The sequence below is a fragment of the Oryctolagus cuniculus genome, chromosome 4 (assembly GCF_051225735.1).
Source record: "Oryctolagus cuniculus isolate XC-2025 breed Fujian yellow rabbit chromosome 4, ASM5122573v1, whole genome shotgun sequence".
Classification (NCBI taxonomy): domain Eukaryota; kingdom Metazoa; phylum Chordata; class Mammalia; order Lagomorpha; family Leporidae; genus Oryctolagus; species Oryctolagus cuniculus.
In genome coordinates this window covers 52,999,602-53,024,549 of record NC_142870.1, presented here as the reverse complement: position 1 = coordinate 53,024,549, position 24,948 = coordinate 52,999,602, and the positions used below count along the sequence as shown (strand labels likewise).

Sequence of the window (24,948 nt, the reverse complement as noted above, 5' to 3'; positions counted from 1 at the left end):
GATGGGAACCTACAAACCATGCAGATACTAAACAAGGCTGAAATATTACTACCAGATTAAGTAGGCAAACATATTTATTTGGAGATAAAAGGAAACATTTCAAATCATTAAAAAAAAACCCTCATTTACAATGAAGAGAAATTACTCTAAATGAAAAAAATTAACAAAAAATCTTCAAAATATTTAAAACAAAATCATACAGAATTAAAAGAAGAAATAGACATATCCACAATCATGGTAGGAAATTTTAGCACAGATCTTAGAGTAACTGATGAAGAAATCTGAAAAATATCAGCAGACATGCAGTAGATCTGAGGTGCACTATCCTAAAGATTTACTCTACTAACATATACTAGGGGTCTTCAAAAAGTTCTTAGAAAATGCATATTATGAAAAAACTAGGGGCCGGCGCCATGGCTCAATAGGCTAATCCTTCGCCTTTGGCACCAGTACCCCGGGTTCTAGTCCCGGTCGGGGCGCCGGATTCTGTCCTGGTTGCCCCTCTTGCAGGCCAGCTCTCTGCTGTGGCCAGGGAGTGCAGTGGAGGATGGCCCAAGTGCTTGGGCCCTGCACCCCATGGGAGACCAGGATAAGTACCTGGCTCCTGCCATTGGATCAGCATGGTGCGCCGCCTGCAGCGCACCAGCCGTGGCGGCCATTGGAGGGTGAACCAACGGAAAAAGGAAGTCCTTTCTCTCTGTCTCTCTCTCTCACTGTCCACTCTGTCAAAAAAAAAAAAAAAAAAAAAAAAACTAGGTATGGAGTTCAAAATATTTTTTGCTCCCAAATAAGCTCATAGTAATTCGCTATAATGTGTCTGAACAGGAACAGGACCTTGTATGAGTAACTAAGAATTATAAGGCATCAGTTTGAAAAGAACCCTCATTAAGGCAATATAAATTCTGCTTAAATTAAAGCAAGAACAAACAACAAATTGACAGTGAAGCTTGGCTAGAAAAATGGTGAAAGTATTAATATATTACAAAAAGTCAATGAGCCTACTGCTCCAAAGATATTTGCAGTTTACAAATGGATAATTCAATTTCAAAAGGGACAGAATGATGCTGAAGATAAAGCCCACACAGGGACCACCCATATTAACTTGTGAGGAAAATGTTAGTCATTTTTGTGCCCTTGTCACAGAGGACTGCTGATTAACAATAGCCAACACTACAACATCTCAACTGGTTCAGCATACTTAATTACGAATGAAAAATTAAAGTTGAACAAAATTTTTGTTCAGTGGGGCACAATATTCTTATGCCAGGATCAGATGCAGACAAGAACCAAGAGTTCAATGGAAATTTTAAACAACTGGGATCAATATCCAGTGGGCCAGAATTGTGACATAGCAGACTAAGCTGCTGCCTGTGATACCGCTGGCAGCATCCCATATAGGTGCCAGTTCAAGTCCTGGTTGCTCCTGTTTTGATCCAGCTCCCTGCTAATGTGAGTGGGACAGTGGCAGAAGATGGCCCAGAAAAGTGGACCCATTGATAGCACTGGTCACAGTAACAGTTTGTTGGGATACTCCAGGCATTTGACTTAATGTTCTGAAGAGCCAGAGAACAAAACTACTGCTTATTATAACAGATTTTTTAGAAAGTTAGCTAAAGCAGAAAAATGCTGGAAAATTTCCCGAGATTCCTTCCTCACCACAACAATGAAATGTGTATTCCTCCAATCAAAAGGGCAATTCTGTGGGAGTTTCAATGGGAAATCTTTAGGCATATGCTTTACAGTCCTGTTTGGCTCTTTCTGACTTCTTTTTGCTTTCTAACCTCTTTCAAACTTTTTTTTTTTATTTGAAAGAGTTACAGAGAGAAGGAGAGACAGAGAGAGAGAGACCATCCTCTGGGTCACTCTCCAACATCCTCTGGTTCACTCTCCAAATGGCCACAATGGCCAGTGCTGAGCCGATCTGAAGCCAGGAGCCAGGGGCTGCTTCTAAGAGCATTCTCTGCTGCTTTCCCAGGAGCATTAGCAGGGAGCTGGATCAGATGAGGAGCATCTGGGACTCGAACTGGGATGCAGGCAGCAGCTTAACCCACTATGCCACAGTGCCATCCCCTTGTGTTCTAATCTTAAAAACGTTTTAAAATGTACTCATTTTTCCATAGTTAATGATGTAAAAAAGGCTGCATCAGCATGGTTCAGTTCTCAGGAGGGATAGTTATTATCATCACTTACAAAACTGTTTTGAACTAGATGGAGCTTATGTTGAGAAATAAGGTTTATATTTTTAGTTTTTGTCTTTAAATTCCATTTTCTCACAAGCTTTTTGAAGTAGATTTGTATAAAACATTGTAATTGGCAACTGTTGGATACATATTCTTTTCATGTGCCCATAGAAAACTTACTAAAATAGACATGGTGAGCCACAAATGGAAGTTTCAACAAATTGGAATGAAAGAAAAATGAAAACATATGTGCACAGGATGAAATATACAAGTATGTATTTACAAATGTTCATATCAATGTTATTAAAAATAGTCCCATATCAGAGAAACCTAAGCCCCATCAACAAATGAAAGGATTAAGAACTTGTAGCATGTACGTGCAATGGGATCTCTCTCAGCAGTAAATTGCTGATGTATGTACTAAAAAGTAGATGAATCTCAAAAACTTATATTGACAGAATAAACCAAACAAGAAAGGACACATCTTGTATAATTCCATTGATGTGAAATTCTAAAGTAAGAAAATCTATCTATAGTGACAGAAAGCACAATAGTGTGTATCTGGGGTCAGAGGTATGAGAAATTGACTGCAAAATACACAAGAGAACATTTCAGGGTAGGAAGCCATGTATAATATCTTGAATCTATTTGTAGCTATTCAGGAACATACATTTTTCAAAGCTGACTGTATTTACTTACTGAAAGTTAGTACATTTTTAAGTTGTGTCTCAATAAAGTTGATTTAGCAAAAGAGACTTAATAGATAAGTGAGTAGAAAGTTTCCAATATTTGGAAATTAAGCAACGTAATTCCAAATCATGTATATGTAAAAATCATTAGAAAATATGTAAGCTGAATGATAGTTAAAGAATTTCTATACCAAAGTAGTGGTTAAAAGATAAATTTAGGCCGTTGCCACGGCTTGCTAGGCTAATCCTGCCCCTTGTGGCGCCGGCACACCAGGTTCTAGTTCTGGTCGGGCCCCTGGATTCTGTCCCGGTTGCTCCTCTTCCAGGCCAGCTCTCTACTGTGGCCCAGGAAGGCAGTAGAGGATGGTCTAAGTGCTTGGGCCCTGCACCCACATGGGAGACCAGGAGGAAGCACCTGGCTCCTGGCTTCAGATCGGCACAACATGCCGGCCTTAGCGGCTATTTGGGAGGTAAACCAACGGAAAAGGAAGACCTTTCTCTCTGTCTCTCTCCCTCTAACTCTGCCTGCCAAAAAAATTTTTTTAAAAATATAAATAAATAAAAATAAATTTATAGGGATGGCGCTGTGGCACAGTGGGTTAAAGCCCTGGCCTGAAGCGCCAGCATCCCATATGGGTGCTAGTTCTAGTCCTACCTGCTCCTCTTCTGATCCAGCTTCTGCTGTGGCCTGGGAGAACAGTGGAGGATGGCCTAGGTGCTTGGGCCCCTGCAACCACGCGGGAGACCCAGAAGAAGCTCTTGGCTCCTGCCTTCAGATTGGCAAAGCTCTGGCCATTGTGGCCATCTGGGGGGTGAGCTGGCAGATGGAAGACCTCTCTCTCTGTCTCTGTCTCTACCTCACTCTGTAACTGTCTTTCAAATAAATAAAAAATCTTTTTTAAAAAATATAAATTTATAGCTTTATGTGAAAGTATTTAAAATGTCAATAAATTAAGAAGAACTGCAATTAAAAACCAATGAGGACAGAAGAGGGGGGAAGCAAAAATAAAAGGAGAAATCGGGGGCAACATGGTGGCATAATTGGTTAAGCTGCCACCTGCAACACTGACATTCCATATCGATGCTGGATTTGGGGAGTGAACTAGCAGATGAAAGATCTCTCTCCCTGTGTCTTTCTGTCTCTCTAACTCTGCCTTTCAAGTAATAAAAATGATTTATTTTATTTACTTGAAAGGCAGAGTTACAGAGAGACAGAGGCAAAGAGAGAGAGAGAGAAAGAGAGAGAGAGAGAGGTCCTCCATCTGCTGGCTCACTCCTCAGATGGCTGAAATGGCAGGACCTGAGTTGATCTGAAGCCAGGAACCAGGAGCTTCCTCCAGGTCTCCCATGTAGGTGAGGGGCCCAGGCACTTGGGCCATCTTCCACTGCTTTCCCAGGGCATAGAATTGGAAGAGGAGCAGCCAAACTCAAACCAGTGTCCATATGGGATTCTGGCACTGCAGGTGGCAGCTTTACCCACCATGTCACTGTGCTAGTCCTAAAACAAATCAAGGCAAATTATACAAACCCATAGCCAACATCCTACTGAATGTGGAAAAGTTGGAAGCATTCCCACTAAGATCTGGAACCAGACAAGAATGCCCATTCTATTGCCATTCAATATAGTCCTGGAAGTTTAGGCCAAAGCCATTAGGTGAGAAAAACAAATCAAAGGGATACAAATTGAAAAGGAGAAAGTAAAACTATCCCTATTTGCAGATGAGATGATTCTATGAATAGTTGATCCAAAAGACTCCATTAAGATGCTTTTGAACTCATAAAAGCATTTGGTAAAGTGGCAGGATATAAAATCAACATATAAAAATAAATTGCCTTTGTATAACAGACAATGCCATGGCTCAGAAAGAACTTCTTAGATCAATCCCTCTCATAATAGCTGAAAAAAATTAAATATCTTGGAATAAATTTAACCAAGGACATCAAAAATCTCTATGATGAATGTACAAAACATTAAAGAAAGAATAGAATAAGACACACACAAAAAAAGGAAAAATCTCTCATGTTCATGGATTGGAAGAATTAATATCATCAAAATGTCCATACTACCAAAAGCAATTTACAGATTCAATGCAATACCAGTCAAAATACCATCTTCTACTGCTTTCTCAGGCCAGAGCAGAGAGCTAGATCAGAAGTGGAGCAGTCAGGATTCGAACTGGGATGCTGGCACTGTAGGAGGCAGCTTTACCCTCTATGTACAGTGCTGGCCCTGAGTCTGTATTTCTTAATACTAAGAACTTGAGAAGTTAAAAAACTAAAAATTCCAAAACATCAAAATCTAGGCACAAGGTAATGAAAAATATAATGTTGCAATAGTTAAGTATAGACAATTGACCACTGGAATGGACTGGAGAACCCAGACAGACTCACACATTCATGGATATCTGATTAATGAGCAAGGTGGCTCTGCAGAGAAGGAAAGAATGTTATTTCCAAAATATTTATTTATTATTTATTCATTTGAAAGTTACAGAAAGGGAGACAGATATTCCACTTTCTGGTTTACTTCCCAAATGGCTGCAATGGTCGGAGTTGGGCAAGGCTGAAACAAGGAGCCAGCAGCTTCTAGGTCTCCCACATGGGTGGCAGAGGCCCAAGTACTTTGGTAATCTTTTGCTGCTTTTCCTAGGCCATGAGCAGGGAGCTGGATCAGAAGTGGAGCAGCTGGGACACCAATTGGCACCCATATGGGGCATCAGCAACACAGGTGGCAACTTTATTCGCTATACCACATTGCTGGCCCCAAGAATATTCTTTGCTAAGTACATTAGATCTCCATACTAAGACAAAAACTCTGACTCCTGACTCCTTTTTTTTTTTGACAGGCAGAGTTGACAGTGAGAGAGAGAGACAGAGAGAAATGTCTTCCTTTGCCGTTGGTTCACCCTCCAATGGCCACCGCGGCCGGCGCACCACGCTGATCCGATGGCAGGAGCCAGGTACTTCTCCTGGTCTCCCATGGGGTGCAGGGCCCAAGGACTTGGGCCATCCTCCACTGCACTCCCTGGCCACAGCAGAGAGCTGGCCTGGAAGAGGGGCAACCGGGACAGAATCCAGCGCCCCAACCGGGACTAGAACCCGGTGTGCTGGTGCCGCAAGGCGGAGGATTAGCCTAGTGAGCCGCAGCGCCGGCCTCCTGACTCCCTTTTTAATAGTTTATGTAAAAGTAAGTTCTAAGTGGATTTAGATCAAATAGGAATGTTTAAAAATAAATCTCTTAAAAATTTTCTTTAAGGTATACAAATTTCATGTATTTCATATATAAAGATTTAGGAACAGTGATACTTCCCATTGTGCCTTCCCTCCTCCTTCCTCTCCTATTCCCTCTCTTAATTTTTACGATAATCTGCTGTCAGTTCAAGTTTCTAAAAGAAAGCATAGAGTAAAATCTTCATGATTTTGGAGTAAGGCGTGATTTCCTAAGAACGGTAAAAGCACTTATCATAAAAGACAAAATGGAACAATTGAGCTACATTAGATTTACGTACTTGTCATTCACAAAACATCTTCAATGTAATGTATAGGCAAGCCATAAAGTAGGAAAGGTTAGAGAAAAAGGGGACACACAATCTAATTTAAAAATGATCCAAAATGCTCAAAATACTTAAAAAGTCACTTCACCAAAGAAGATAGCCAAATGCTGAACAAATGTTTGATGAGGCATGAGCCTCATTAGCCATCAGTGAAATGTCATTTGAACCATAACAAGAGAGCAATTTATCTCCAACAGAATGAGTGCTCCTAGACTGTATTCTAAGTTTTTGAGAACAAAGCCTTTAACTTATTTCCTGGCAATGTGAAACTTAGGCTGTCCCTGCTCAAAATGTTGCCAGCCTCCTTTAGAACAGAAACAAATGTTTCTGCATTCACATCTGATAAGAAAACACACACACAGAGGAAACACACACACAGAGAGAAAACACACACACACACACACACACTCACACACACACAGAGTTACAAGAAAGCTATCAGAAGAAATTTAAGGGATTTATAACCAAAATATGTTGGGAAATCTCAAACATGTTTAATATGCTATTTATGTGAACATAGTGTGTGGTTTAGAAATTTCCAGCAAAGAAGTATGTGGGGCTCCTGCCAAGGCAGGTGACAAGTTTAATTTTATTCTATAAAAAAATCACAGGCTGGGGGTAGCTAGATTATTCCCCTGAGGAACCAGACTATTTTTTGGAATTTCCCAAAAGCTATGGTTGGGATAACCAGAACCGTATACTTGGGAGGGGACTGGCACTTTGTGAGACAGGTCATCAGTGCCAGAGGAAGACCAGCAGGGGAGGCACTCGATGCAGAACAGCTCCATGGACATTAACAGGCATACAAAGGAGGATGTGATGGGAACGTCTCTAAATTTTGGAATGCTATATAGCTCGAGGGGTGGTGCCAACTAGAGTCTAGGAAAAATGGGAGGGGTGCAGATATAACTTCTTAATTGTAACTCATGCCCTTAATTGCTTTTCTTATGGTTGGTGGAGTATGATAAATAAGCTGTGTATGCATCTGGGTCTATGCTAATGTAATAGGATTCATAATTACAGTAGTTACTCCATTGAATGGGCCTCACCAACATTCCAGCTACTGTGCTAAGTGCTTTATAGTTATCATGTTGGTTGCCACTCTGCAAATTAGTGACATCATTAGCCCCATTTTACAAAGGAGGTAACCAGGGGAAGTAGTAGTTAACAAGTGGCAGCTTATATTTGATCAAGGAGCTAAAACCAATTCCTGGAGCAAGGACAGTCTATTCAACAAATAGTGCTGGGAAAATTGGATTTCCACGTGCAGAATCATGAAGCAAGACCCCTACCTTTCACCTTACACAAAAATTCACTCAACATGGATTAAAGACTTAAATCTACAACCTGACGCCATCAAATTATTAGAGAGCATTGGAGAAACCCTGCAAGATATAGGTACCAGCAAAGACTTCTTGGAAAATACCCCAGAAGCACAGGCAGTCAAAGCCAAAATTAACATTTGGGATTGCATCAAATTGAGAAGTTTCTGTACTTCAAAAGAAACAGTCAGGAAAGTGAAGAGGCAACCAACAGAATGGGAAAAAATATTTGCAAACTATGCAACAGATAAAGGGTTGATAACCAGAATCTACAAAGAAATCAAGAAACTCCACAAGATCAAAACAAACAACCCACTTAAGAGATGGGCCAAGGACCTCAATAGACATTTTTCAAAAGAGGAAATCCAAAGGGCCAACAGGCACATGAGAAAATGTTCAAGATCACTAGCAATCATGGAAATGCAACTCAAAACCACAATGAGGTTTCACCTCACCCCGGTGAGAATGGCTCACATTCAGAAATCAACCAACAATAGATGCTGGAGAGGATGTGGGGAAAAAGGGACACTAACCCACTGTTGGTGGGAATGCAAACTGGTCAAGCCACTATGGAAGTCAGTCTGGAGATTCCTCAGAAACCTGAAGATAACCCTACCATTCGACCCAGCCATCCCACTCCTTGGAATTTACCCAAAGGAAATGAAATTGGCAAACAAACAAGCTGTCTGCACATTAATGTTTATTGCAGCTCAATTCATGATAGCTAAGACCTGGAACCAACCCAAATGCCCATCAAGAGTAGACCAGATAAAGAAATTATGGGACATGTACTCTATAGAATACTATACAGCAGTCAAAAACAATGAAACCTGGTTATTTGCAACAAGATGGAGGAATCTGGAAAACATTATGCTGAGTGAATTAAGCCAGTCCCAAAGGGACAAATGTCATATATTCTCCCCGATTGGCGACAACTAACTGAGCACCAAAGGGGAAACCTGTTGAAGTGAAATGGACACTATGAGAAACAGTGACTTGATCAGCTCTTGTCCTGACTGTTGATGTAAAATGTAATACTTTACCCATTTTAGTATTTTTTTTGTTCTAGTACTATTGGTTGAACTCTGTAATTAACACACAATTATTCTTAGGTGTTCAAATTTTAACTGAAAAGTAATCCCTGTTAAATATAAGAGTGGGAATAAGAGAGGGAGGAGATGTACAATTTGGGACATACTCAATCGGACTTGCCCCAAATGGTGGAGTTAGAAACGTGCTAGGGGATTCCAATACAATCCCATCAAGATTGCATGTACCAATGCCATCTCACTAGTCCAAGTGATCAGTTTCAGTTCACAATTGATCACACCAATAGGTCTAAGAGTCAAAGGCATCACACAAACAAGACTAGTGTCTGCAAATACTAGCTGATAGAATAAAAAAGGGAGAGAACAATCCATCATGGGAAGCGGGATACACAGCAGACTCATAGAATGGCAGATGTCCTAAATAGCACTCTGGCCTCAGAATCAGCCCTTAAGGCATTTGGATCTGGCTGAAGAGCCCATGAGAGTATTTTAGGCATGGAAAGCCAAGACACTCTGGCAAAAACAAAAAACAAAAAACAAAAAACAAAAAACAAAAAAAAACACCTAAATGAAAGATCTCTGCGAGTGAGATCCCAGTGGAAAGAATGGGGCCATCAAAGGAGGAGGTACCTTTCTCTGCAGGGAGGAGAGAACTTCCACTTTGACTATGACCCTGTCAGAATTTGATCAAAGTCGGCGAACTCAAAAGGCTTCCATAGCCTTGGCAACTCATGACTAGTGCCTAGGGAGATTACTGACGCCATAAACAAGAGTGTCAAATTGTTAAGTCAACAACAGGAGTCACTGTGTACTTACTTCTCATGTGGGATCTCTGTCCTTAATGTGTTGTCCAATGTGAAGTAATGCTATAACTAGTACTGAAACAGTATTTTACACTTTGTGTTTCTGTGTGGGTGCAAACTGTTGAAATCTTAATATATACTAAATCGATCTTCTGTATATAAAGGTAATTGAAAATGAATCTTGATGTGAATGGCATGGGAGAGGGAGCGGGAGAGGGAGCGGGAGATGGGAGGGGTGGGAGTGGGAGGGAAATTATGGGGGGGGGAAGCCATGTAATCCATAAACTGTACTTTTGAAATTTATATTTACTAAATAAAAAAGATGAGGAAAATATACAAAGAAAAAAATAAGAAGATGAGATTTATGATATGTAAAAATTAGATCTAAGCTGACAAAAATATATTTTTTCAAATTGAAGAATTATTTATATCTCTACATGGCTTCTTCAGCTATATATAAATATATATGCATGCATTGGCTTACCTAATAATAATCGCCTTATGTTTCTTAAGATAGTTTTATATCCACTTTCCTACATTCTTGTAAGACTATTTGTATTTGTTGAGGGTTGCAAAGATTCTTGCATATGACATATCACTGTTTACTTAGCCATTGCATAGCTGTTGAACAGTCAGATAGTTTCCAGGTCTTTGCTGGTACAAATGCCACCATTTTACAAAGTTATCTGTATCTTTTACTGGTACCATCCCAGTAGTGAAAGCTGTTAACCTTTTTAGGATTATTGTTATATGTTGCTATGAAAAGTACTTCAATTTTAATGCCAATAGTAACTCTGAGTTCACACATATCTTCTTGACTTTCCCACCTTTACTTTCATTTGACATAAATATTTGAGTGATTAATATCCATAATATATTCTATAATTTTGGAAAAGCTCAATTAGTGTTCCTTATTTCTGCCCTGTATACTTACATGGTTTCTGGAAGTAGATATTAATATGCCATTTTGATACTTGTTTTACATTTTTATTATAGTTCCTTCCTTTCTCTCTCTCTTACAATCTTCATTTGTGGTTAAGTGATTTTCTCTAGTAGTGTACTTTGAATCCCAGGCTTATTATTTTTGGTAATTCTATTATAGATTTTTGCTTTGTGGTTACCATCAGGCTTACAGAAATCTTTTGGTTATAATAACCTGTTATGAAATGATAACTTTTTTTTGCTATAAGTTAAGTTTAATTTTGCTAGTCCAAGAAGGCACAATCTCATGTATATTCAGTTGCAAAGGACATTCATTTAAGAGACCAATAAAGGCATTCCCAGGCTGTGGGTCATAGAACTGTATGTCAGAGGTGATGAAGTACAATTCTTTGGAGAAATGATATAGCAACATAAAAGTAATTGTAAAATACCTGCACCCTGACTCACAGCAATAGCATTCTTTGGAAGGACATAATTTAAAAGAAAGAAAACTTGAGACTGGTATTGTGGTGTAGCAGGTTATGCCTCTGTCTACAATGCCAGCATCCCATATGGATGCTGATTTGAGACCTACTGCTCTACTACCAATCCAGTTCCCTGCTAATAAGCTTGGGAAAGCAATGGAATATGGCCCAAGTATTTGGGCTCATGCACCAATGTGAGAGACACAGAGGAGCTTCTGGGCTCCTGGCTTCAGCCTGGCCCAGCCCTTGCTCTTGTGGCCATTTGGGAAGGCAGAGTTAGAGAGAGAGACACACACACACACACACATAGAAAAAGAGAGATCTTCCATCCGTTGGTTTACTCCTCAAATGGCTTCAATGGCCATGGGGGAGGGGGGCAGGAGCCAGGATCTTCTTCCAGGTCTCCCATGTGAGTGCAAGGGCCTAAGCACTTGGGCCATTTTCTGCTGCTTTCCCAGGCACATTAGCGGGAAGCTGGATTGGAGCTAGAGCAGGTAGGACTCCAACCAGTGTCCATATGGGATGCTGGATTGGCAGGCGGTAGCCTAACCCACTATGCCACAATGTTGGCCCCAAAAAGAAAGGCTATTACTGGCACAGTGATGTTGAATTAATTATGCAGAAGCAAAAAAATTTTGAAACTAAAATAGATCAGGTACAATCACTTGATAAAATACTAAGCAGCCAACAAAAGGACTGTGATAATTATACAACAAATTTAAATTGTTCAGTTAGAGAAACCTTTAAAGTTGAAAAGCATAAAATCAATTTGAGTAATTTGCTTAACTAGAATAAAATTGATGGTAACTTGAAAAAAATAAAATCAACAGATTGACATCCTATGCTGTAAAACCACCTCAAAAACAAACAAACAAACAAACACCTATCAAGGTAAGAAACACTGAAAGCAAATTTTCCTTGAGCTAATCTTTCAAGTTGTTTCCCAGGGTCCAGGGGTAGCGCATACCAAGTCTTGGGCTCTCCAAAGTGGAGATAATTAATGCTATAAAAAAGCACATGTATTTAGCATGTTGTGCAAATACGGCTTTCCACATGCTAAAGTAGAGATAAGGAGTATTTACATACTCAACAGAAATACCCCATTCTTCAACCACATCCAAGACAGTATTTAGGCAAGCTGTGTTCCATTCATCCACACTGTTATCCTGTATGCTCCTACTCTTATCTGTACCATAGATAGGTGTCACAAAATTAAATTCTTCCAGCACTGTGCTCCAAATCTTCGTAATTCCAGTGTCTTGGAGTACATTATTTGCCACTGTTGGTCAGCTGCCTGAACTGCTTCACAGTCATGGCTTTTTTCTGAATGTTGAATTGAGTATACAGTCTTGACTGCCTTGTTACCATGTGCTGAATTGGTACTGGAATAAACAGATGGTCAATGTCATCACAGCACTATCTTGGGATTCCACTCCTTTAGAGTAATCACTTTGGCAAGACCAGCTTGAGGGGCTTCTTTGTACCCCATGTATGCGAGATATTTGTTGAACTCTGGAAACTGCCTCAGAGCATCTGAAGACTATATTACAGCTGGGGTTCAGAGGACTCTCCCCCTCAGCCAGCTCTGTGATGGCTGGGGCTGTCTCTGCACACAGGCAGGGGCAAGGACATGACCCAGAGGATGGGATGTGCCCTAAATAATAAAAATATAACACTGATTATAAGACATGGGAAGAAAGAGGCAAAAAACAAAGATCAGAAATATTAATAAAGAACTCTACACTTGTAATGCATTCCCCCTAACCCACATTTTGGATTCTTGATGTTTCATTTTACCTCTTTCTTTATTGCCTGTCTCCTAACATTTTAATGTAGTAATCTTTTAGTCTTCGTACTAAAGATATGAATAGTTTGTGCATCATATTTACAATATTAGAGCATTCTGTACGTTTTGAGTTTTTTACTTTCTGATATTTTCTATAGTTAGCATCTTTTTCTTTCAATTTGAAGAACTCACTTTAGCATTTTTTTAAAGACAGCTTACTAACTTATTTACTTAAAAGGCAGAACATCATAAAGAGAGGAAGGGGCACATACACACACACACATACAACACACTCACCGATATTCCATCTGCTGGTTCACTCCCTAATGCTGGAACCAACCAGGTCTGGGCCAGGCTGAGACCAGGAACCAGGAACTCCATATTAGTCTTCTGCATGGATAGCAGGGGCCCAAGTACTTTCCACTTTCCATGGTACATTAGCAGGAAGCTGGATCAGAATTAGAATAAGGGCCAGCACTGTGGCTTAGTGGGTAAAGCTGCCACCTGCAGTACTGGCATCCCATATGGCCGCTAGTTTGAGTCCTGGCTGTTTCACTTCTGATCCAGCTCTCTGCTATGTCCTGAGAAAGCAGTTGTAGATGGCCCAAGTCCTTAGGCCCCTGCACCCACGTGGTAGACCCAGAAGAAGCTCCTGGCTCCTGGCTTTGGATCAACTCAGCTCCTGCCTTTGTGGCCATCTATCTGGGAGTTTACCAGATCTCTCTCTCTCTCTGTCTCTCTGCCTCTGCCTCTGCCTCTCTGTAACTCTGCCTTTCAAATAAATAAATAAACCTTTTTTTAAACAAAGAAGTAGAATAGCATGGTCTTGAACCAGCACTCTTTTGAAATGCTAGCATTGCAATTGGCAGCTTGCCTTTCTGTTTACAACAGTCTGGCCCCTAGCATTTCTTCTAAGACACATCTCATGGTGATAAATTCTCTCAGCTTTTGTTTGTCTGGGAATGTCTTTATTTTGACAGGCATTTCTCCCACTTACTAGTGTGGAAGTCTCATCCTACTTCCTCATAGCCTGTCAAGTTTCTGTTAAGAAGTCTCCAGGTAGAATTGGGGCTCCTTCATGTGTTATTTGCTTCTTTTCTCTTGCAGCTTTGAGAATCTTCTCTTTACCTTTATCCTTGGAGAGTTTATAATATGTGTTGGAGTGGACTTTGTTGCATTGGGAAGTATGGGGCCATTATTTATTTGAATATACATCTACCCTTTTGGCACTATTAAGTTTCTCTTGAATCCCAATAACTTAGATATTTTCTCTTTTCACGCTGTCCCAACATTTTCATAAGCGCTCTTCTTTTCTCTTGATCCCTTTTCCTCCTCAACTATGTATTTACATATAAACTATCTTTAAACTCACTGATTCTTCTTTTGTTTGATGCTTTCAATTATGTTCTGAATTTCCCTTAGTGTTCTCTTAATCTTCAATTAAATAAAATCAAACAGGAATCTTTTATTTCCATCTCTCTATCAATTTCCTCCTCTTGAAATTTCTGGAAGGGTTTGAAAAGGACTGGTGTTACTTCCTCCTTAAATGTTTGGTAAAATTCAGCAGTGAATTCATCAGGTCCTGGGCTTTTCTTTGATGGAATATTATTTGTTACTGATTCAATTTGCTTACTTGTTATTGATATTTTCAAAATAGAGAACCCAGATGAGAAGGACACACACTGGGGGGAAGGTTAGTATCTTTAATAAAAATTGGGAAAACTGGATAGCCACCCACATAAAAATGATACTAGATCCTCATTTTATATCAAAGCAAGTAAAGTGAATAAAAACCTTAAGACTTGAATCTATAAACCTATTAAAACAAAATAGAGGAGAAAAATCCATGACATTGGATTGGGCAATGAGTTTGGATACTACACCAAAAGCATATACTACAAAAGAAGAAAAAAAAAAGAGATTTTGTCAAACCAAAATTCGTTAGCACAACAAAGAATGTAATCAACAGAACAAAGAGATAGCTTGCAGATTGGAAGAGAACATTCGCAAACTATACATTTGGTAAAGTGCTAATATCCAAAAAATATATATAGGAAACTTGTGCAATCCTCAATAGCCAAAACAAATAACGTGATTTTAAAAATACTCAGTATAGCCAGTCATCAGGGATATAAGAATTAAAATACAATGAGTTACCACATCACTCCTGTTAGAATGACTATTGTCAAAAAGAAGATGAGAGTATTGGGGAGCATGTGGATTAAAGGGAAACTTATACACTGTTGGGAATGTAAATTTGTACAGCCATTATGGAAATGAATATGGAGATTCCCCAAAATATTACCATATGATCCAGCCATCCCACTTCTATGCATAGATTCAAAGGATTTGAATTCAATATGTCAAGATTTCTGTACTCATGTTCATTCCAACACTATACACAGTTGTTGAGATAGGGAATCAACAAAAATGTCCACCAATGGATAAAGAAAATATACTTATACATAATTTAGTATTATTCCAGCCTTTAAAGAGAAAGAATTCTTGTCATTTGCAACAACAGGAATGAATGCACTGGATATTATGTTAAACCAGGCACAAAAGACAATATTGGGTGATCTCCCTCTTATGTGGAATCAAAAGATAAATGAATAGAAGCAAGCACTAGTATGATAGTTACGGAGGGCTGGGAAGGAAGAGTTTGGGGAGATATTGATCAAATGATACAAAATTTCAGTTAGAACTAAGGAATAAGTTCAAGAGATCGTTACCATGGTTAACAATATATTGTGTACTTGATAATTTTTAAGAAAATAGATTTTAAACTACCTCAATTCACACACACACAAACAAACACACAAGTATGTAAGGTAATGTATATATTAATTAGCTTGATTTATTCTACAATGTATACATATATCAAATCACCATATTGCATATATAAATGTATATAATTTTGTCAAAATAAAAAAGTATTCTAATTCTCAATTAAACCAAAATAAAGTGCACCTTCACAGCTTTTCTAGTATTTGAAAAATCATGTATTACTTTTAAATTTTTTTCTTACCATTTTTCCTGTGTGCAGTACAGTTCCCTGTTTTGTTTTGTTTTCAGTTTCCTCTTTCTTTGTTCCATTAAAGCTATTTATAATTTTGCTAAACTACTAAGACAATATTGAAGACTTTAAAAGTATAGCATCCCATTCCCTAAATGAGATTACTAATCATGTAAAAATGTCAATGCAAATGCCCATCTGTGTTTGTTATTTAACTGTTAATTTTATTCTATATATTTAAACTAAAAAATAATTAAATAATTAAATAATTAAAAGGGACCAGATAAAATTAACCACCCTTGCTTTAGGAGCTGAGGAATTTCATTGTTATAATCCAGAGCAAATTACGGCATCCAGGTATAAGAAACACAAAGGCTAGAAATGATGTCTTATTCTTACACTGTATTTTTGTAATATACAGTGGATGCTTATTAGGTGCTAATTAAATAGAACTAAATATTTGGTTCTGGCAAAATTCTCGATTCCAGCTCAGTGGGAGGAAATGTTAGAGGTAGTACGAGACTGAATCTATCCGTACAAGGAATAAGCATCTGTTTTATGATGTAAGCTAAAAGGAAAACATGACAGCAATTATCCAACAGCAATATGCTAGTCACTAAGAAATTACTAGAATCTTTTGTATTCACTACGTTCTTTAGAAGTGTAATATGAGTATCAGGGATTATATATGAAGAAACTGAGACTTCAGAAGTCAGGTGATTTACCAAAAGCTATGGAGAGCAATAGAACTGGGACTAAGCCTCTGAGTCTACAGCTCCAAATCTCAGGTTCTTAATCAGCACACAACCTATCTCCAAACTGTTGTACCAGGACAGTGCATCAAGAGAATACATGTTGCACACTCTGCTGCCTTTCAGAGAGTCATGTCAGGATGTTAAATACGGCAAGGCATAAGGAAAGATGCTGTTTAGTTTATCTTGGAGTAGAGGACTGAAAAATGTCAAAATTCATTTTATTAAAGAAAATTTTGAGAATTTAGTCCAATTTTTCCTTGTGAAATAAACTGATAATTTTCTTTACTCATGAGCTTGTAAATGCTTTTCAGAATGCCATGTCAAAACCAACAAGGCCCACATAAACCTTTTTACTAATTACTCTACCAGAAGGAAAGAAAACTCAGTTGCTGGCCTCTTATTTGGCTCTCCATGGACTATATTATGGCCTCTCACATTAAGTCAAAACAAAACTATCACAAACATAAAAAATATGCCAACTTGCTCCTTGTTTTATATCTCTGAAAATATCTTGACTTTCTGCAGAGGGTGTTTCTTGTTCATGAGCCAGTCATCTGTTATGTGTGTCATGGCAGAAAGGGGGTTCAGAACTGATGACCCCGAGGTAGTTTCATGATGGTGAAATAGGGAGAGAGCTTATTGCTGTAGGCTAGGAGAAGATAGTTTAAAAAAAAAGTGGCGAGGGTGTATTCTGGGGGGAGAGTTAGGTAGAAACCTGCAGTGGAAATTCTACAGAAGGAAGAAGGACCCATGGATCCACTTGGAGGGTGCGGACGCACAACACAAGCATGGACACAACACAAGACCCCAGTAGCTGAGAGCCTGAGAGAATGCCAGTTTTGGAGAGTGAGGTGAGAGCAGACTGTAGCAGCCCATGCCCCTGGTGATATACCTGGAGGAGAGCCTGGCATGAATCTGGCCTGGAGGCCTGTGGGGGCCAGGATACCTGCTAACATAGCGGTGGAAAAAACAGAGCCTATTTCTCCCTCTCCATCTCCCTCCAACAACAGCACCTGGCAACCAGTGGAGAGAGGGCAGGTACTACTTTGGACATACATAACAGCTGCACCAGCCCTTGTGCTCATGCACAGCAACTGAGAAGAGACAAACACCATCTTGTCAGTAGCTATGGCAGTGGCTCAGGTCCACACACCTAACAACTGGTGGCAAGAAAGCACCACTGTGAAACTGAAGAAGCTGTGTCCCATGGCTTTTGTGTACCCATGTGACCCAGGGATTTTAACAGAGGAAAAAAATCCATGATTCTCATTGATTTTGAGCCTGGCTAGGAGGAATGACAGGGAGCTGGGCACCCACATAGGAATCTGAAGTGCTGACAGCATCTCAACTTATCACACGCTCTGGTTCTCAAACCACCTAGGCAGAGCACCCACAGGTGGCTGGCTCTGGGAACACCTCTGCCTCTCTGTGGATGGGACAGTCTAGTAGGATGGAGCAGATCCTCTGCACCCAGGGACTGTGGGAGCATTGTGTGCTGAGACTGTGGGAATTCTGACTGCAGGGTGCAGGGTGTGGCTAGGTCTCTGGGCAATCACTGTGTGCAGATCAACATTCTCAGCACTCCATGATTAGCTGGAGTGGGTCACTGCAACAGGATCCATGCTCACACTGAGGACTGCACAGATCTTTTTTGTGGTTCTTACAATAGCATGGATGAGCATTGTACCTACTGTGGGCTAACACCAAGGCATTGATCACCTTGGAAGAAAGGAGGTAAGTGTGTGAATGCCAATGGAGGTTATCAAATCCTCCCTTCTGATAAAGAAAAATCTACCACACCCACCTTGGGTATTACCCTGGATACTCCCCTCCCTGGAGCACTGACTAGAGCTCCCTGGCCACACCCAGCACACACCTCTGGGTATTCAGTGAAATAGTAAACATTCCACTAAGCCACAGAGGCATAGTTCGAGGATAAAAGACATCAGAGAAAAAAACAACAAATATCTCTACAAATACCTAAAAATAAATGCAGAAATACAAGAAACAAGAATAAAGAAGACAACAAGACCCCCCCTCCGCCAAAGTAACAATACTTCAATATTAGAATTTGAAGATGTAGAGTCATAAAATGCCAGAAATGGAGTTCAAAAGATTATTCATAAGATTACTCCGAAGCAATGAGAATAAAGTCCACAAATTAAAGAAATCCATACATGACAAAATGAAAATTTTCCCATAAAATTCAGGTTTTAAAGAGAAATCAAAATGAAATATTAGAAATGAAAAATTATGCCATGGAAAGCTTTAACAACAGATTTAGTGAGGCAGGACAAAGAATATCCAAGCTAGAAGATAAATCTCTGAAAATTTTTTAATCAGATCAAAAAAAAAAAAAAAAAGAAGAAATTAGAAAATTAAAAACAGTGTTGGAAATTTATGGAATACTATCAAATGACCCAACATACTGGCCTTAAGAATTCCTGAAGGTTTGGAAACAGCATGGATTAGCAGGCATATTTAGTGAAATAATCATGGAAAACTTCCTCAATTTGAGAAAGAAAGGAATGTCCAAGTACACGCAGTACATAGAACTCCTACTAGACATGACCAGAAAAGATCTTCACCACAACACATTACAGTCAAACTTAAAACAGTAAAATACAAAGCAAAGGTTCTAAAATGTGCATGAGAGAAATACCAGATTACTTCCAGAGGATCTTCAATTAGATTCATAGCTGACTTCTCATCAGAAACTCTATGGGCTAGGAGAAAATGCAGAGTTATAGTCCAAGTCTTAAGAGGGAAAAAAAAACCTGTCAGCCCAGAATACAGTACCCTGCAAAATTCTCATTTATGAATTAAGGTGAAATAAAGACCTTCCATAACAAACAGAAATTGGAATAATTTGTCATTCCTCATCTAGCCTTATAAAAGATGCTTAAGGATGTGCTACACACAGAAACAAAGAAAGATGGCCATCATTATGAAAGAAGAATAAGGCAGAAAATCTCACAGTGAAAGTACAAAGCAAATCCAAAGTAAACAATAGGAATATTTATGGAAAAATGGCAGGGTTAAGTCATTACTTATATAGTAACTTTGAATGAAAATGGCCTCAACTCTCCATTTAAATTACAGACAGACTGAATGGATTAAGAAACAAGACCCATCTACTTGTTGCCTACAAGAAACATACTTCACCAACAAAGAGATGCAGACTGAAAGTGAAACGATGGAAAAAGATATCCCATGTTAATGGAAAGCAAAAAATAGCTGGTGTAGCCATCCTAAGATCAGACAAAATAGACTTTAACACACAAACTGTTAAAAGAGATGTAGAAGGGCACTATGTAATAATTAAAGGATCAATTCAACAGGAAGATTTTACTATAATAAACGTATATGTGCCCAGTGCCCAGGCACCTGGCAATTTAAACAAATGTTAATGGATGTAAAGGGAGACATAGACGCCAATACAATAGTAATGGGGGACTTCAACACCCCACTTTGATCAGTGCACACGTTAGCCAGAGAATCAACAAAGAAACAACAGAGCTAATTGATACTATGGGCCAAATGGGCCTAACTAGTATCTACAAAACTTTTCATCCCACGGTTGCAGAATATACATTATTCTCACTAGTGCATGGAATTTTCTCTGGGATAGACCTTATGCCAGGCCATAAAACAAGTCTCAGCAAATTGAAAAAAGTTGAAATCATACCATGCATCTTTTCTGACCAAAATTGAATGAAACTGAATGTCAAAAACTCAAGAATCTCTAGAACATATGCAAACACATGTAGACTGAACCATATACTTCTGAATAAGCAGTGGGTCATAGAAGAAATCAAAAGAGAAATAAAAAAATTTCTTCACTAGCCATCAGAGAAATGCAAATCAAAACCACAATGAGGTTTTACCTTACTCCAGTTAGAATGGCTGTCATACAGAAATCAACAAACAACAAATGCTGGTGAGGGTATGGGGAAAAACATACCCTAATCCAAGGTTGGTGGGAATGTAAACTCATGCAGCCACTGTGGAAGACACTATGGAAATACCTCAGAAATCATGTGACCCACCCATCCCACTCCTGGGAATTTACCCAAACAGAAATAAATCAGGATAGGAAAGACTGATCTCTACCCCCATGTTTATTGCAGCTCAATTCACAATAGCTAAGATATGGAACCAATTCAGATGTCTGTCAACTAAAGACTCGATAAAGAAATTGTGGTGTCTATATACTATGGAATTCTACATAGTGATAAATTTTTTAAAAATGAAATTCTGTCATTTGCAACAAAATGAATGCAACTGGAAATATTACACTTAGTGAAATAAGCCAGTCCCCAAAAGAAATACCATATGTTCTCCCTGATCTGTAGTAACTAATAAATTACCTAACAGGTAATCTGAAGAAGTGAAATTGACACTTTGAGATGTAATGATTTTGAACAGCCCTTTTCTCAACTGTTGAGGAACAGTGTTTTGTTTTATTCATACTATTTATTGAACTCTTAGTGTAGGGTTAACCTTATGAGTATAAAGTTAACTGGAAATAGATCTTTGTAAAAAATAAGAACAGGAATAGGAGAGGGAGGAGGAAGAAGGGTGAGAGTGTGGATGGGAGGGATGGTAGGGTAGGAAGAATCACTATGTTCCTAAATTTGTAGGTATGAAGTGCATGAAAGTTTTTATACCTTAAATAAATTTTAAAAAAACTAATTTAGCATTGGAATGAAGATATGCTATAAGTGTAAAATACATACTACATTTTGAAAACATACAAACATAGTATAAACTAATCTCAATAATATCTTTAGGACCTTAATTTTATATAGATTACATGTAGAAATGAATATATATTGGCTACATCTAGCCAAATATAAAATTAATGTATAAATATAAAAAAGAAAAAAAGAACCGATGACCCAGCCTCCCTCCACCATTATTTAGTGAGGACTCTGATCCCTGAAAGAGACAGGATTCATTCTAAGTGATCGTCAGAGCCAAGCTGCTCATCAGGACTTTTGTCCCCTGTAGTTCTTCTGTTATGAAGTCTTTCTCTGGACCCATGCTAGCTACCATCAATTACAACTTCAAATTCTTCAAAGAAGAAAAAATATGGGTATCTCTTAAGAAAATATGTTGCTGAGGGCATAGAAAGACAAATTTCAGAACAAACAACCCTAACCTGCACATTTCTATTTTTTCCTTTTCCTCTTTTCAGCCAGAACCGTAGTCACTGGCAAGGATCAGAGGTCAAGCTGGTGGTAAACGATGAAAAACGAAGGTAAATCCTTTGCTTTTGCTGCAGTGCGAATCTGAAAGACTCGGTCATAAAGTATCACAAAATCTTGTACTTTATTTCCTCTGGGTTTCTAATTCAGTTTAGATGTGTTAATATTTGGTCTTTTTTTCCTTTAAAATCATTTTATAAATTTAAACTAAGAAATAGACATTTTAAAATTCTCAAGCAAAATTTACTACAATAATTGTCAGTCTTAGATCATCTGGTAATTTCCAGAAGTAAATTGCTTCTTTTGTATAAAATGGTAAGATCAATTGCCTAACAACTGATAACACTTAAGACATTAGAACAAAAAACCATGCTCCACTATTAAATGCTGGATTAATTTCAACACTATGTGGCTCCTAAAGCCAAAAGTAATAATTGGAAATACTACACAAATATGTGATAACAAACTTATTTCCAAAAATAATTTTTAATATAGTTAAAACACTGCCAGCATGTGTTTATTTCAATGTAATTGCCCCTGTTTTGGTATCATTATTTGAAAAATGTAGACTTTTTGTTGTCCTGGATCAAAAGACAAATTGAAGTATGGACTAATTTTATTTCAATCTGGAACTGATAGATTATATTGATTTATATTAGAAGGGATGATGTAAAGTATCTATAAGAAACACCAAGAAAAAGGAAAAAATACATACCAGTCCCCATTTTTCAACCGAAGATATAATTTACTCAAGTTTTTAGTTCTCTCAAGGTGGCCAACATTCTTTCCATCTGTAAGTATGTTGATACTATCAAAGGTGTTATTTTCACTCTTTTGCTGTTTTGTGACTTCTCTCTTTGTCATTTGTTGGCAGTTACTCCTCCCCACAAACCACAGAGCACAAAGAGGATTTATGTGGTTCTGCAGAAAAGAGGTCTCAACTCCTCTGTGCTCTGAGCAGACTTAGGAAGGAGCAGTGTTGAACGCCAGAGGCTGACAAATGTCACTTCTAAGTAAGTCAACAGCTCTCAATCTGACACGACTCTTTACACTGGTCCCTCTTTTAGAAAGGAAATAAAATGTATTTTCTGGAATTGGATTTGGCTCTCAGCTTATTATGTTATAGAGCCTCAAGGTGCTTTAAAGCAAAGCAAAACATTAAAAACTACTCAGTCCAACAGAGCACTTCAGCTAGGAGTTGTTGTACTGGGTCTGATTGGAGATAAACAGAAAAAGGTAGCATTCTAGAATACCTGGCTGGGCACCTAATCTAGCCATTGTCTTTGTATCACGAAGCTCAGGGAACATTGTTGAACTCCTCATGATGGGCACATCCAGATCTGCTTCCACCAACGTTGCTTGTCTGCTTCAGTTACTCCCCTTTGATTTTTTTTTCCTTAGGATACTCTTTCTTCTCATTTTCTACCAGAAAGCTTAATGTTGTCTGTTTGCTCAATCTCTCCCATCAGCTCTTTCCAGGAAGTGTCATTTTGTTTCAAGTAAGAGACCACAACCAACTGTCAGCATTAGCTGCCCTGCTGGGTTTTAGGCAAAAGTTTATTGAGATCATCATGTTAAGAACATTGGAGTAGTGATGAAGGGAACAAACAGGAAAGATGACCCAGAAGAAAAGCATAACCAATTTGTAACAACTATTTGTTATTTGTATAATGCTTAAAGCAGTGCCTGTTGCAAAGTGTTTGATAAAACAAACCCATTCAGAGGAGGCAAGTGGGGCCAGGAGAGTCTTAGGAGTTAGTGTTACAAAAGATATTGTAGAATGTTGAATAGTGTCCCCTAAATCCAAAATTCTGAGGTCTGCCTGAAACCTTTCCAAGTGACTTCTTTTGCAATAAGGCTTTAGACAGATTTAATTAGGACAAAGATTAAGTTGTACCCATATTGGATTAAATTCAATGAAAATGTCCTTAGAAGATACAGAAAAGGAGAGACACAGGAAGAAAGTTATGTACAGATAGTGGCAGGTGGGACTGGTATGTCAGCAAGGATTGCCAGTAACCACCAAAAGCCAGGAGACAGGCATGAAAGGGACCTAGAGATTGCCTGCTGGGGTTGCTACTGTGGCATAGCGTGTGAAGCTGCCTGCAGCAATGGCATCCCATATAGGCACAATTCCAGTCCTTGCTGCTCCACTTCTGATCCAGCACCTTACTAATGTGCCTAGGAGGACAGAGGAGGATGGACCAAGTGTTTCAACTCCCAGCACCCATGTGGGAGACCCAGATGACTCTCCTGGATCCTGGTTTGGGCCTGGCCTAATCCTGGCTGTTGCAGTTGTTTAGAGAGTGAACCAGCAGATGGAAGATCTCTGTCTCTCTCTCCCTCTTTGTGACTCTGTCTTTCAAATAAATAAATATTTCTTTAAAAAAATGATTAAAAAAAGAGAGGTTGCCTGCTTTGGTTCCTAATTCAAATTGCTCAAGATCTTTATAATGGATTTATGACCCCAGAGAAGCAGTCAGACTGCCTTGAGTTACATAACCTCTGCTTCCTCATTGGAGTTGGAAGGACTAACAGTAACTCCCTCAAACAGTTGTTCACGGAATATATGGCAGAACTGCTTTAGGATGTTTCAAGGTGAACCAAAGGCATTAATGTGGAACACTTAGAAGTATATACACTCAAGAAGTGTTGGCAATAATTAATACTCCATTCCCAGAGAATGGCTGTTAAAGTGCCACACTTCTATGGCTATCGGCTGACCTGCAAAGAGTAAAACTCAGTCCCAAGGGCAGGCATTCGGTGCTGAAATTAGGATGCCACTTGGGATGCCCACATCGTATCAGAGTGCTTGGTTTGGAGTCTTGGTCCACTTCCTGTTCCAGCTTTCACATCCCCAGGGGCAGCAGATGATGGTTTAAGTGTGTGGGTCCCTGCCAGCCTCGTAGGAGATGGAGAGTGCGTTTCAGGCTCCTGGTTCAGCCTGGTCTAGTTCTGGTTGTTGTAGGTGGGGGGGGATTGAACCAATAGATGAAAGCACCTCTCCCTCTGTCTCTCTGCTTTTCAAATAAAAAAAATCAGTCCTAGAAAGGTCATTTCCTCCTTCATAACAATATTTTAAATAAATAAGTGTCCTAAAATACCAAGTAAATAGTAAATGGCTCTTAGTTTCAGGATTGTGATATATATATATATATATATATATATATATATATAT

The 24,948-nt window shown here is 38.9% G+C and overlaps 2 protein-coding genes across 3 annotated transcripts in view; both read right to left on the bottom strand.

Moving 5' to 3' along the window:
• ST3GAL6 (ST3 beta-galactoside alpha-2,3-sialyltransferase 6) overlaps positions 1–22,617 on the bottom strand; it is a 148,821-nt gene extending 126,204 nt beyond the window's left edge. For both annotated transcript variants that reach the window (XM_089331533.1, XM_089331528.1), the window contains exon 1: positions 22,486–22,617. The gene's annotated coding sequence lies outside the window, so the exon portion shown is untranslated. The remainder of the gene's footprint in view (positions 1–22,485) is intronic.
• The window catches only part of LOC100355064 (ferritin, heavy subunit-like), a 36,160-nt gene continuing 24,296 nt past the window's right edge, over positions 13,085–24,948 (bottom strand). The window contains exon 4 of the mRNA XM_089331542.1: positions 13,085–13,144. Within this exon, the coding sequence (XP_089187668.1) occupies positions 13,106–13,144 (39 nt within the window). The 3' untranslated portion in view covers positions 13,085–13,105. The remainder of the gene's footprint in view (positions 13,145–24,948) is intronic.